This window comes from Scomber scombrus, chromosome 10 (assembly GCF_963691925.1).
Source record: "Scomber scombrus chromosome 10, fScoSco1.1, whole genome shotgun sequence".
Taxonomy (NCBI): domain Eukaryota; kingdom Metazoa; phylum Chordata; class Actinopteri; order Scombriformes; family Scombridae; genus Scomber; species Scomber scombrus.
The window spans coordinates 10,408,392-10,423,391 of NC_084979.1; the positions used below are offsets into that span (position 1 = coordinate 10,408,392).

The window sequence follows — 15,000 nt, forward strand, 5'->3', positions numbered from 1 at the left end:
AATATGTAGGGGGAAATCAATAGGTAGCAAACATGTCACAACAAAGCAGTGAAACCATGGTGGAAAACAAGACAAAAGGAGGGAAGCAACAATGCTGTAGTTGGTGCATGTGGTCTACAGGTATCGTTTGTGTTGACCTTTTTTGTGTCTTCAGTAACTGGAGTCTTTAACAACAACCTAACCACCAGGACATAATGAGTTAGCAGAGGATGGTTTTGATCCATCGACCTGTGGGTTATGGGCCTAGCACTCTTCTGCTGCGCCACTCTGCTGTCCGTCACCCCAGATGGGACTCGAACCCACAATCCCTGGCTTAGGAGGCCAGTGCCTTATCCATTAGGCCACTGGGGCTTCTGTGAAATAACCAGTAGAGCGACGATTTAGACAATGTTTAGAGGGACATCAATAGGGAGTAAACATGTCACAACAAAGCAGTGAAACAATGCGGAACACAAGACAAAAGGAGTGAAGCAACAATGCTGTAGTTGGTGCATTTGGTGTACAGGCAGGGCCACCTAAATCTAATGTTAGTCCTTGGACCTGAGAGTTTTTGAAGGACCCATATCCCCCCAATTTACAACAGTAAGTTTTCCCTCTTTTAGCCCAGAAAACACCATCATATTGTTATTAACATATCACTGAGCCCACTTGATCATACATTCAAAAGACACTTTTAATAACAACCACACACAGCAACTTATGGTGATAATTCAATTCAATTTTCATTCATGTACACCAAATCAATTCAATTCAATTTTATTTATATTGCGCCAAATAACAAAAAAGTTATTTCAATGTCACTTTGCTGTTAGTCAACACTGGATGGGATTCAAACCAACAATACCTGGCTGAAGAGGCCAGTGCCTGATCCATTAGGCCACTGCGGCATCATGTAGTGGGTATCCTAGATAGACAATCAATATCACATCAGATCAGCAAGAAGGAAATCTCATGTTTGGATGCACAACAAAATGTGTTTATCATGCACCTAATACATAGTGTTAGTGTTGTCACAACCTCCCTGTTGTATTAGTGGGCACACTAGAGGATGTTTTAGATCCATCAACCTAGCCACCATTCCACTTTCACTCACTTCAAATAGGACTTAATCCCACAATATCATGCATAGGAAGCCAGTGCCTAGGAGTCTAGTATAATTAATCAGTATAATTAACTGCTTGTTAGGTGCGTTGAACATCTTCAGTTTTCCTGTTATTTAGAGTCAAGTCATACAAGAAATTTGAATATTCAGTATTCTCTCTTCTCTGTGGGTTCACATGGACACGAAGTGGACGAAGATAGCGGAGAGGGGAAACAACCTGCTGAAGAAAACCAGTCATCGGAAACATGGGATGGAGAACCTGAAGTGTTAGGTTTGTGACATGGAAATTGCACGACCCAACTGTGCAAACATGATGTATCACAGCTGATAGAAAAAAGGAAAGATTGAAGAAACCCTAAAACGTGAAATATAAATGCAATAACTTACAAAAAGGCTAATACAAACAAAAGTAGTTAAAACTGCACCTCAATTTCTCAGTATCTGCTCGTCCAGTGATTAAGCATGCCTAATTCTTTCTCCTGTGATGTAATCATAAAACAAGGACAACCCTCTCTGGGCTGAAAAATCTGACTAATCTTATCACACACAGATAGAAGATAAATATTTGTAGAGTGAATATGAATGTACTGTGTGTGCTGCAATTATATTAATGTGGACACTCATTTTTTAAAATTTCCTATGTTTATGCATATGCTGCACCCATAAGTCATACTCTCATTTACAATATGGTATGTTTTTTGTTTGTTTGTTTTTTGCACAATTCTTTTTTTTTTTTTTTCAGGCCAAAAGTGATTGACGCAATAAATTTTAAATATATCACAATAAATACAAAGTCAGTGAACTAACTCACTCAGTAAATGAGTACAAGTAGATATTACGCAGGCTCATCTCTAACTTGTACCACTCCTTGCACTTCTACAACTGCATGGGCAGTTAGGAACTTTGCCCTCTTCCTCCTCAGCATTGTCCAATCTCATATCTAGATACCTCTTCAAGGTCTCACGGCACAGCACTGGAGCCACAACACAGACAGAGACTTACTCACCTTCAGACAACTGAAGGAGAGAGGACACGAAGGAAAGAGAGGGAATATCCTCATGTCTTGGTCAGAGAATCCTCTTTGTGGTGGATTTTTAAATTAAACGACTCACCTTAATCTGTTGACTGCAGTGAAAAGAAATCAAGACTTGTTGTTTGGAACCACTTGGATCTGATGGAAAACTCAATAGCACATTCCATCTGAAGCCTGGAGACCACTACATACAGGCAGGATTAATTCTTCATAAAGAGGGTTGTACTATCTTTTGAGTGAAGCATTTTTTTTGTGCTTTTTTTCATTTAGTTGGACTATTTTCATTACAGCTGTCACCAGAAATAGATTGGGGTCTGGATCTATGTCTTCTGAACCGGAAAAACGGATCAAAGATATCAAGGAGGACAAAAACTTACATTACTGAAAACCTTCACTAAAATTTATCTCAAGACAAACATAATAGACCAACCTTTGGCGTTAGGAAGATTTTCAACCTAATAAAATATTTCTGATACAGCTGGAACACATAAGGTAATTATTAACAATAGTTTCAAACTGTTGCTCCCACCAAAATCAACAGTTGGATAGAAATCAACATGAAACATCTAAAATTGTATTTTATTAGCTGTCAACTGATGGATATGTTAAAAAGTGACAGTTGCTCTTCCTGCACGTGATGAAAAGTCATTATGTTTGTTTTTTTTTGGGATATTTTATGCTTATAATGTAATGGATGCATTTTCTTTACAATAACAGTTTGTTTTAGCCATGACAGAGATGAGGCGAAGGAGCTACAGTGTCCACAGGGAGATCCTGGATGAAGGAGCTGTAGATGAGATGGCAGAAAAGTCAGACTCAAAAACATCTTTGTATGAGAAGGTCAAAAGTTCAATGAGGTAAACTCTACACTACATTTCATCCACCATACACCTAAACTAATCTCTCTATAACACATTTAAACATTTACATTTTTGGAAAGTTACCACTGCTTCCAGGTTGGACCCCTTGTCACTGATTATATCTTCTACTCTAGTGATGAGAAGAAAACACAACAGTTTTCACTCATCATATTACAATCAACAACTTATGCAAAGACCTGCTTTATCTATTGCTTATTATCTTCTTTCAAATCTTGTACCGTGGATAGCATATAAAAGGTCACAGGTAAGTTCTAATCATGCAACAGGCTTTGAAATAATCATGCTAAATGTTGTGCTAACGTTTTACAATAAAAAGGTATTTCCCAGTCTGTTGTTTCCTACATAAATACTCATGCATGTTGTCACTTGTCAGATACTGTAAGTAAATAACAATTAGAGAGTTAAAATTAGACCAACAGAGCAAAGACCACATCCATGTCAACAACAGTAGACATGTTTTTACAAATGTAAGAACATTGCTTATGTGAGGTCTTTAATGATTACATCAGGAATCTGGCTAATAAATGATTCACTCAAATAAGGCCTTCAATGGTTTTCTTTGTTTATGCAGAAATAAACCAAGAGTACAAACAATCATTTATTAACTTTCTTTTGATGGTTGGAAAACATTAATCAACACTGAGGCCAAAACAAGTGAGGTCAAACCAACACCAAGACAGGCACTAAAGTTGTCAGGAGGTAGACTTAAGACCAAGAACTGATTTGTTACGTACTGCAGCATTGATATCAAATTGTATGTGACAACTCTTCTTCTCTCTCTGCCTGAAAAACATACTCAGGTGTTCTGGTCCCAGGCTGAAGAGCTGCATGCTGGGTAGTTTTCCTGTTGTATCATGGCTGCCTCGGTACTCCATCAGAGAAAACGCGCTGGGTGACCTGATCTCTGGAATTAGTGTGGGAATCATGCAGCTGCCGCAGGGTGAGATGCAAGTTCAGGAAGCAGAAATGCAGTGAGGAAGGGATAAAATATTTAATAATAATTTTACTTATTTCAAATGTTAATCTGCAGGTTGTGCTTTGTTATGATATATATATATATTTTTACTGCTTTTCCAAACAAATATTTGTCACTATGACATATTTTAAGTACGGTTTGTTTGTTTGTAGAGGGTGCTTTTGTGTTTGTCTACAGGAAACATGGAACAAAATATGATTTTTGATTTGTACATTTGTACTAGAATACCAGCCAGACAACACACACGAAGAGCAGCCAATGCTTTCATATGACAAGCATACGTTGATCCATTACTGTGTATAAAAAACAGAAATATACTTTTCATACATACCAAGAAAAAAGACCATTATTTCCACATACTTGTAACAAACAATGAGGGCAAAATGCAGTCAAGAATTACAGTATTAATTATTAAGGAATAAAAATACAAAAAATATGAAGAATAAATGAATATATTAAATGTGAAAGAGTTCATGGTGTTGGATAAATATACAAATACAGTTGTACAATTCCTTTTTTTCTCAATCTTTCTTGTGTTGTTATATTTCAAATTTGTTTTCATATTCAGTCTTCCTGAGAAGTGTCATGTATTTTTGTACTTGTCCATATATACAATTTTTACTTATGTATGACCATTCTCCATACATTCCCACTTTGTATGTATCATTTTAACCATGTTGTATTATATGAACCTATGTGATAATATCATTATTGCTATGCTTTTTCTGTAATTGTAGTATTGTAGGAAATCATAATTATCCTTTGTATCCCTACAGGTATGGCCTATGCTTTGCTGGCATCTGTACCTCCAGTCTTTGGCCTTTACTCATCCTTCTACCCTGTCCTCATCTACTTCATCTTCGGCACATCCAAGCACATCTCAGTCGGTTTGTACTTATACACTGACTTTAGTTCATTTTGACAGATGGGGATTTGATAGTTGATGTCATTTTATATCTTCAGCATGTTTCCAGATGTTATGACACAGTCCAGTTTTCAAATATATAGTTTCCATAATGCTGGGCAGCACAGATTTTTATTCATAACTCTGCTCCCTTTCTCCAGGAACATATGCGGTGATGAGTGTGATGATAGGTGGGGTGATAGAGCGTTTAGCCCCAGACTCGAACTTCATGATATGGGACAATGTGACCAACTCGAGTATAGTTGACACTTTATCCCGGGATGCAGAGAGGGTCAAAGTAGCAGCAGCCGTCACCTTCATGTCTGGATTGCTCCAGGTAAATATTTGAACAAACTAAATTCTTGTGTGGAAGTCTAAGATTTGGGAGACATTAAGGAGTAGTGATTGCATTAGATTTTAATGTTTCTTATGCAAAAGTCAAAAATGTTATGATAATCAGGTCAGCAGAGGCTATCAACACAATTGATAGGCAGACACATATATTCTTTAGACATGAAGCTATTTGTCAATCTTTGTGTGTTTTATAATCGTGTTACTGTATGTTTGTAGATTCTGCTTGGTCTAGTCCAGTTTGGTTTCGTGGTGACCTACCTGTCTGAGCCGCTGGTCCGAGGTTACACCACAGGAGCTGCCATCCACGTCATTGTGTCACAGCTCAAATATACCTTTGGCATCAGCCCTGTGAGACACAGTGGAGCCTTCTCACTGATATTTGTAAGGACGTACAAAGCTGCAATCGTTAACATTAGCTCACTTCTAGAAATTATGTTAAAGTGAATGTTGAACTAATAGTCATTGCCACCACTGATGACTCTGTTCGGATTTATCTTTAAGTTAAAATGTCAGATAGATAAACAAATGCCTGTCATGTTCTGAGAGTCCTTAGTAACATATTAAACTGCTTTTCTTGTCTGACAGTCTGAAAAAACTCAAAGATATTCAACTTAAAATGATAATAACCATAGAAAAACAGCAAGTCTTCACATTTAAGAAGCTAGTGTATTTTTTCTTGGTAAGTAACTTAATAGGATAAATTGACTGATTCTGTGCATTGGATTTGGCCCAACAGCCCAAGATTGATTTCTGCATTCACTGTTAAACATTGTTAAGCTTTTTCTGGAAAATGTAATACTCTCTTGTCTGACTGTCTCATCAGTCACCCTTGTTGACCCTCTTTAATGCATGATTTTATTTCCACTACGTAAAAGCATGATACCATGGGTGGGTCAATTGCCTCTGCCTCATGTCAACATGTCAGTCGAGCTGGCAGGCCTCTCAGTGGTGGTTTTATCTGTCAACTGGAATTACAAGAACCTCAAATTAACATTGCATTTTCATGTATGTAATATAATGTGCATTTTTACATTTCTTTCTCTCTTCCCAGACTGTGCTGGAGGTGTGTTATCTCATTCCACAGACAAACATTGGGACTCTTGTGGTCAGTATCGTCGCCATTATTGGCCTCATTCTCGCTAAGGAGCTCAATGCGTACTTGAGTAAAAAACTACCTGTTCCTATACCTGTTGAGCTGCTTGGGGTGAGTATACAGGAATATGTGTGTGAACTTAAATGTAATCTTTCAAAGATAAACACACATAAGCATCCACTAACACATTTCTTTCATTATGTGTCTCTCCAGGTCGTTATCGCTACACTTGTCTCTTGGCAAGTTGACCTAAAGGAGAAATATGCAGTGGATGTGGTGGGAGTTATTCCATCGGGGTGAGGAACACACACACACACACACACACACACACACACACACACACACACACACACACACACACACACACACACACACACACACACACACACACACACACACAGACACTGTTAACATACAAGAATGTGTGTTTACACATGTGAGAAATGAAGTATTATAAATCATTGTTGTCTCTGTCTGTGTCTACCAGCCTCCAGCCTCCTGTTCTCCCAGATGTCTCTCTATTTGGTCAGGTGATTGGGGACGCCTTTGCTCTGTCTGTGGTTGGCTACGGTATCGCCATCTCATTGGGACGAATCTTCGCCCTTAAATATGGATACAAGGTGGACAGTAACCAGGTAGGCAGGTGATAGATGGATACATGGATGAGCAGCTGTTTTAAGGGCAATGTCTTGTGTATCAACAGTGTGTTGTTCATGCTTTAGGAACTAATCGCCCTTGGTCTGAGTAACTCTGTCGGAGGAATCTTCCAGTGTTTTGCCATCAGCTGCTCCATGTCTCGCACCATGGTTCAGGAGAGCACAGGAGGGAAGACTCAGGTTTGTATGAGTGAACATTATTTTACCCAAGTGCCCATCAGCAAGATGTAGAAGCTTTGAGGAGGCAGGTTCAGAATATGATGCGAGTAGGTCTAGATTGAGAGAATAATTCATATAAAATATATAGGGTCAGTTCACCCAAATTAAAAAAGAAATAAAAATCACTTTCCCCCTGCCCCTTGTGATATCCATGTTGACTTGTTATTGTAAAGTTGAAACTGTTACATTTATTTCATTATCTCACTGAAAAGCATATTCACTTAAAAAATTTGAAGTAGTAACGTGTCGACTGATAGACATTTTAACAACATTTAGAGAAATGTTCTCGCTCTGCAGTTTAAAAAAAAACTTGTTATGGGTGCTTCCTGAGATCATTTTTCCAGTCAGCATTTTAATCCCAACATGTCCCTCTGCCTGTAAGTACAAACCTGGGCGATTTTAAAGGTTAAACGAAATAAAAAGACAGCCATAATTAATGTTACTCTGATAAGTGGCATCATTAAAAAACACTTAGGGAATTGATTTTCACTCACATTGTTGAAGTCCACCTACACAAACACAGAATTGCTGGAAGGCTAACCTGATTTAGTCTGACAAAACCATTAATCTGCCAAGGCTCATTACAGAGAAGAGGGGAGGAAAGGAAAGAAGTGAGGAGAGGAGGTCTTGATTCCTCTTACAATCATGAACCTATTCACTCTACTGACCACCACATCATTCATTGTTTCTTAGTTTTTCTGTAAATCGTATCCTCTGATCTCTCTACTGATTTCTATTCATCACGCCTATATCTTCCTTCTTCTCTTCACTGCAGGTTGCTGGGGCTCTATCAGCCATAGTTATCCTTTTCATCACGCTCTGGATTGGAGCTCTCTTTGAAGATCTGCCCAAGGTACTGTGTGTGTGTGTGTGTGTGTGTGTGTGTGTGTGTGTGTGTGTGTGTGTGTGTGTGTGTGTGAGTGTGTGTGTGTGTGTGTGTGTGTGTGTGTGTGTGTGTGTGTGTGTGTGTGTGTGTGGGTGTGTTTGTGGGTGGGTGGGTGTGTGTGTGTTTGTTGGGTGGGGGTGGGTGGGTTTTTTTCCCCACCTGTTCACATCTCTGCACAAGCATGTGTCCAATTCTGATTATGAATATGCTTGCAAAAAGATAATCCATCCTGTTTTTCTGCACTGTATGTGTGTGTGTATGTATGCATGTTAGATAGCTTTAGAGCTGTCTGTTTGAATCCTACACCCTCTCCACCAACACTCTCCCGTCCCTGCTGAGATGCTCCTGAGCAAGACCTGTAGCGCTCCAGAGCAGGCCAACAGTGGCAGACTTCACTTGTACTGAAAGCCTCCCATATGTGAATGTTTGTAATTGTATGTGAAAGACAGTGTTGATGAGTGCCACAAGGTTGCATGTGCATGAAGTAAAAAGTTAGTAGCAACTAATATATTGTGTGTAAGGGAGAGAGAGAGAGAGAGAGGGAGAGAGAGAGAGAGAGAGAAAGAGAGAGAGAGAGAGAGAGAGGCAGAGGTATCTATCTACCGCGAGAAAGAGCATATAATCTGAGTAGGAACTCTCAAAAGATGGGGGTCTTGGAGTTTGATTTTGAAAGAAAGATTTAGATTTACAGTCATGCCATGACGGTTGGACTACTTGTTCATTTGCAGATTGTAGAGAACGAAAAGGTGCATAAATCTTAATGAGGGACTTCAGGTAAGTGGGTGGATGCAGTGGTATGCAATGACATGAGCATTCTGGATGGTTGTACTGTGCATAGCAGCCCTGCCAGAAGGGTGTTACAATACTCAAGGCATGAAATGATAGGTGCCTGTCCAAGGAGTGGAGTGGCAAATTCAGTTGGAACCAGCCTGAACTTTATATTATACAGTGTGAAGCTACAGGACAGAGTGATAGGTGTACCGTGCTTAGTGAAAGTATTGCAGACTTGGTTGGACAGATTCATGCTGAGACAGTTGGGTCATCTGCCGGGAAAAACATACACAGCTGGTTATTATTGGAATAGTAATGGTAAGAGAAACCACGTGAGAAGATAATCTGACCAAGGGAGGTGGTGTATATTGAGAAGAGAAAAGGTACCAAGCACAGATTCTTGTGGTATCTCAAAAGAAAGGAAAACGATACTTCACTCCCTAACATGCCACTTTGAAGGATTGCATACATTTAGAGAGAGTGACTAAAATGATGTGAGGATTTTGAGTTTAACAAAGCACAGTGGTTCACTTGTTTAAAAAGAAGAATATAATATATATTTTGTTTTATGTAAAACACGACTAACTCATTTCAGGCTTTCAAATCCACACCTCATTGAAATTGTAATACACTAACCTCAAACAGGTTAATTATGTATTTTAGGATTTAAAACTATATTTATTTCTGTATTTGACTTACTTTGCAGGCAGTGCTGGCTGCAATCATCTATGTCAACCTCCATGGCATGATTAAGCAATTCATGGACATCCCTGCACTGTGGAAGAGCAACAAAGTAGACATGGTGAGTGAATGAAAAACAGACAAGGAAATGGTTAATGTTTGAAAAGATTAACATTTTGGTATCAGGATGTACTGTACCGATGATTATATCTGTTTATTTTTCCATTAAATATTATTTTACATCACTGGACATCACAAGCTATCTGTGACACACTCCATACACCACCATGGCTATAGGGAACTTTCTTCTAGTTAGTATGGTTACACTAGCATGCTAAATACAGTTAGGGTACAGTTATTATGTTATCATGCTAATTGTATCCTAATTGTATTATCGAATTTGCAGTAATTTGTTTCCAGCTGAAACCCACATACAGTACACACAAACACTGTAAAGTTCTTCTGTAAATGACAGGTAATCCCTTTTTAAGTCAGTTCTAAAACAGTCAGGTGCCCAAACAAACACTGACATGTTTTTTGTTGCTGTAATCATTCCTACCGTTCATATAAACCAGTGGAAGAACCCACACATAATTAATTTACAATGTAGCCTAAAAATCCACCTATGACGTTCCTAATCTGACAAGTCAAAAGGTGTTCTGTGAAAAAAGGCTATTAATATATTTAATATATCAAAAAGAAACTTTAAATTGTTTGTATGTTGGGTTTCAGTTGTGAACACATTGCTACAAATATAAAAAAGAAAATGTAGGTTTAATTTCAAAGTTTATAACGTGACTGCAACCCCCTTTGAGGTTATGGCCTTTTGAACTGCCTTGTAGCTGAAAGGTGCCAAACATTTACTGACTTCTGTCACTTTGGAGAGGAGACAGGCACAATGACAGAATAAGCACAGGATGGATTTTTTCCACTGTGTTAATATTTTTGGAGTGGAAGATTTTTGGTTTTTACTAACAGCATTGACTTTGTCACAAATACTCCCTTAGGCTTAAGTTTCCCTTAGGGGACAATAAAAGCAACTGAATTGAATTGAACTGAACTGAACTCTCCTATATGGTGTTTTTTCTGGTAATATTTTTTGTTATTACTCAATATATTTGTTAACCTCTTCCACTAGAACCTCTAATTACATGAGATCAAATTTCATTTTGCGCTTGTGGTCTTTCTGTTTGTCCAAACTCTCTATTAACGCAAAACACTCATTTAAATACTGCTGTCTACACCCTGTTGCACCCACTTATTCTTAGTAGATCACCCAGGAAACGCATATTAACTAAAAGCACAATGTATTGCACTGCGCACACAATTTAGTACCCTTTATTTGGGATCTTAGTAAATCCGGACCTAAGAGTAGTAATTGCAATTTACTTCCAACCAATGTTTTTGTTTCTCATTTAATGATATTAAGTCATTGCTCAACTTATGGCCTTGTTTTACTAATCACTGTCTGTCTGTCTGTCTGTCTGTCTCTCTCTCTCTCTCTCTCTCTCTCTCTCTCTCTCTCTCTCTCTCTCTCTCTCTCTGTCTTTCTTTCTTTCTCTCTCTCTCTCTCTCTCTCTCTCACTCAAGGTGATTTGGGTTGTCACCTTTATCCTCACTGTGCTGTTCAACCCTGACCTGGGACTGGCTGCTGCCATCGGTTTCTCTATGCTTACAGTCATCTTCAGGACACAGCTGTAAGAATACATGGCCGTGGGGCTGTACACACCCAAGATTATCCACTAATAACAACACAAACATCCACTGGCATAATTTGCAAACTCAGCGTTCAGCCTTTACCACACCCAACAATTAATTCAGTCCTTCTCTTTCAGTTCAGAGCATAAACAACAAATTGTTCATAAAGTTGTTTGTTTTGTGTGTTTTCCAGGCCTAAATACTCCCTATTAGGGCAGGTCCAAGACACAGATATCTACAGGCCTCTGGAGGACTACAGTCAGGTATGACTCAATAAACTGAAAGCAGGAGTGAGGGCAAGCACTGGTCAAGAGACAAAATATTCAGCGTGTAATTTAATGACAAATGCAAAGTGTCAGTTAACACCACCTGTTCATAAAGCACACCTGTCCCTCTATTTCTTTTGTCCCTGATATTATAGCCAAGATCTAAATATAGACATGTTAATGGGAGTTATGTACAGTGTCTAATCAGACCACACTGCACTTTCAACCAGTGCTCGACCTCACCCCTGCATTGCGTATTCATATATTGAATGTTATTTCTCAGTCTATTGGCTGTCCCAAAATCCTGGGCTCTACTATGTGTTTAATACTAATTAAAACATTTTTATCATCTACTAAGATGATAAACATGGGGGGGGGAATAAAACTTTTTTTTTTTAAACGGTTAAAAATTAGCATGTTGGCATTGCCATTTTGAATGAGTTTGCATCCCGGCGTTAGTATTGAGCTACCAAAGCCACTGACTTGGTAGCATGGCTGTAGACTACCTCCATAAATGAATGCTGTATTATGCTGCTATGTTTTTCCGCAAATATTGTATTGTGTCAGAAATTGTGATTTTTCATACTTTATTGATAGGTTATCTGACTGATTGATTTTAGGTGAAGCAGGTTCCAGGTGTTTTGATCTTCCGTTCCTCTGCCACCCTCTACTTTGCCAATGCTGAGATGTACCAAGATGCCCTAGGAGAGAAGGTGAAGACACACACACACACAAACCAACCCTTAACCTAGCCTAGACCTAATATTCATCCTAATCCCCAAACCCGATCTTAAGCCTCAAAGAGCTCTTTAAAGTAGAGAAGAGTAATAATATGTTCTCCCTCTCAAGATCTAAAATTTAAATGAGTTTAGACAAAGACAAGAATTACCTTTGTTAATGTGGACGCCCTCTAAAAACAGTATCACACATACAAATACACCATGATGGACAACTTACAGATATAAATACACTACAAGTACACACGCATACACAGAGAGAGAGAGAGAAAACAAAAACAACCAACTCCCGCAACAATCTCTCCTGTCACAATTTCTGTACAATTAACTCTTCATTTACAAACATTATTTCTGACACACTAATAACTGACCTGACATTTCACCAATTCACGCATCACCGCCATGACAGACATTGTTCAACATGTCATCCCACCCTTTTCTACTTTTCCTCTCTTCTCTTCAACTTTTGTTCAAACACCCCCTCCTCCTCCTCTTCCTCCCCCCCCCCCCCCCCCCCCCCGTTTCTTACTCCTCCTCCTCTGTCACAGCTCTTTGGGGTAAACGTGAAGACAGATTGAGGGAAGTTTGAAAAAAAATGACAAAAGATGGAGGGAGGGTGAGAAGCAGAGACTGAATCAGGGAGGGAGATAATGGAACGTCTCATCCATTTAAATGTCAGCATGTCAAAGCCACTGGGTCCCCTATTTCTTTCTGATATTTGATGCGCAAATAAGCTTTCATAGAGCTGCCGTTGACTGGCAGGCTGCAGGTTTGTTTACAAGGTGAGAAACTGCCAGCAGATAAATTCTGGTCATTTTTGGATCTGGATAAGGAGTGTTTTCAATGTTCCACCAGTCTGTGGCACGATGGTGACTCAAATTTGGTGATTGTTTTTCTTGAAACTGTGAAAGGTGCTCAGCATATTTTGAATCACTTACTCACTGCCAGCGACTTAGCTGATGGGTGGCAGTTATGTAAGTGGCGGCTAAGTGCTGCAATTTCATCAACCACTGATGCCGTAAGAGAAGAAACTAGAGGCAAATTGTACATTGTTTTTTTCATGAAGGCTTTTTCATACTATTACATTGTCTTATTGACTTAAATGTTAGACAAACTCTGAAGAATTTTTTTTGCATTTCAACTAACTGGTTTTAGAGCATTGGAAAGGTTTGGATGATTGTTCTGATCCACTTTGCAACTGCCTTACAAATCCTGAAATAAAATCACAATAACAAAAGGAGGAAAATCTGATTGGCTGTTGGTGGCTGATGATCATTAAAACATTTCTGGGTGTTTCCATTTACTGGTTTCTTAATTCATCAGTCTATAGTTACTGCAAATGGTGTTTTTCTAAATGTGGTATAAATGTTATATAAAAATGATTTTAATGAAAATGGGAACCTTAAATTATCCACTGCTTCATTTGCACTCCCTTAAAAAAGTGAAGTGACCTGTAGATCAGCTATAGATGACATTTCTGACCTGACAGGAGCTGTTAGAGATTTCACTGTGTTCATGTATATTTTAACAGCACAAAAGCTGGTCAGCACAAAGCCCGCAGTCATCTCTCCTCCCTGAACTATACAGCTGAAAAGCATCCCTTTTTTACGGTGGTTCTTTTCTCTGTCTTTGGTTCGGTGCAAATCTTTTTGGAGTAACACAGATCTTCAGCAGCAGTGTACTTTTAGTGCACCATGTCTCCTAATGACAGATAAACCCAAACCAACAATATTAGCTGACTTAAAAATGCCCGTGATCTTTATTCATCCTGAGAGGAAATGTTCTTGTCCATTGGCTTTGACTTGAAACTAAAATCATTTGTAAACCTAACCAGTTTCCATTTATAATTACAAGGTAAAAACACAAACATATAAAACATATAAAACATTCCTTGGAATAAATAAATATTACAAATTGTTAGGAATTAATCTTTATTAATCTCTTGCTTCAGTTAAAATGATTATTTAAAATCTTTAGTTGTGATTCAAAGTTAAAGTGATATAACTTTGTTCATTTGTGTTTTTCAGTTGTGGAATGCAGAAAAGTTACTTTAGAGTTTAATTCATGTTTACTTCCTCAAGGTAATGCATCATCTATACAGAGCAAGTGACTTCATTTCCTTTCCTGTAATAGAAGTGGTTGCGTCCCATACAAGCATCAACAAGCATGACTGCTACCTGGCATACCTGCTCTATTTGTTCATGTTTAGTTTTGTTTTGAGGCATTTGTTTAATTGAACCGGCTAAACTGGCTGAGGTAAATATTTGTGCTTCTATGACTGTTAATGAGCAGTAAACATTTGTTTTGCTGCTGTTTATCACATGTTGTTCCAATATGTTTCACACGTTTTCACTTTAGACTTCCAAGGAAAAAGTAACTGTTTTCAGACTATTTACAGAACAATTGATGCAAACTCTTGCATATTCATGAAGACTCCTCCTGCTTGCTTGTTTATATCCTATAATAATAATTAAAGTGAGTACACATTGCACACATGTTTTAAGGAATCAGTGCAATTTAAAGGCACATCTATGGTTCACCTACAAATTGAGCAGGGATCTAATTAGCCAAAATAGGTGAAAACGTGTGGTGTGGCTGAGCAGGCCTGTAAAACTGAAATGTTTTTGCTTTAATCTGCAGTGCGTAACTTTTACATATAAATGAACGTTCATTATGTTCAAGCCTTTGCCAAACAAGTTCACATGGTGCTGGTTAAGCCTATAAATCCTCTCTGTATTTCACA

The 15,000-nt window shown here is 38.4% G+C and overlaps 1 protein-coding gene and 1 non-coding gene across 2 annotated transcripts in view; one reads left to right on the forward strand and one right to left on the reverse strand.

Moving 5' to 3' along the window:
* Positions 1–278: 278 nt before the first annotated feature.
* On the reverse strand, positions 279–351 carry trnar-ccu (transfer RNA arginine (anticodon CCU)). Its single transcript has one exon. It is a non-coding gene; the product is annotated as a tRNA-Arg (tRNA).
* Positions 352–2,420: 2,069 nt separating this feature from the next.
* Positions 2,421–15,000, forward strand: part of LOC133987906 (solute carrier family 26 member 6) — an 18,456-nt gene continuing 5,876 nt past the window's right edge. The window contains exons 1-15 of the mRNA XM_062427390.1: positions 2,421–2,627; positions 2,863–2,992; positions 3,817–3,956; positions 4,769–4,879; positions 5,058–5,233; positions 5,467–5,631; positions 6,302–6,454; positions 6,557–6,639; positions 6,831–6,978; positions 7,066–7,179; positions 7,994–8,071; positions 9,582–9,677; positions 11,147–11,253; positions 11,448–11,517; positions 12,141–12,233. Of these exons, the coding sequence (XP_062283374.1) occupies positions 2,865–2,992; positions 3,817–3,956; positions 4,769–4,879; positions 5,058–5,233; positions 5,467–5,631; positions 6,302–6,454; positions 6,557–6,639; positions 6,831–6,978; positions 7,066–7,179; positions 7,994–8,071; positions 9,582–9,677; positions 11,147–11,253; positions 11,448–11,517; positions 12,141–12,233 (1,662 nt within the window). The 5' untranslated portion in view covers positions 2,421–2,627; positions 2,863–2,864. The remainder of the gene's footprint in view (positions 2,628–2,862; positions 2,993–3,816; positions 3,957–4,768; positions 4,880–5,057; positions 5,234–5,466; positions 5,632–6,301; positions 6,455–6,556; positions 6,640–6,830; positions 6,979–7,065; positions 7,180–7,993; positions 8,072–9,581; positions 9,678–11,146; positions 11,254–11,447; positions 11,518–12,140; positions 12,234–15,000) is intronic.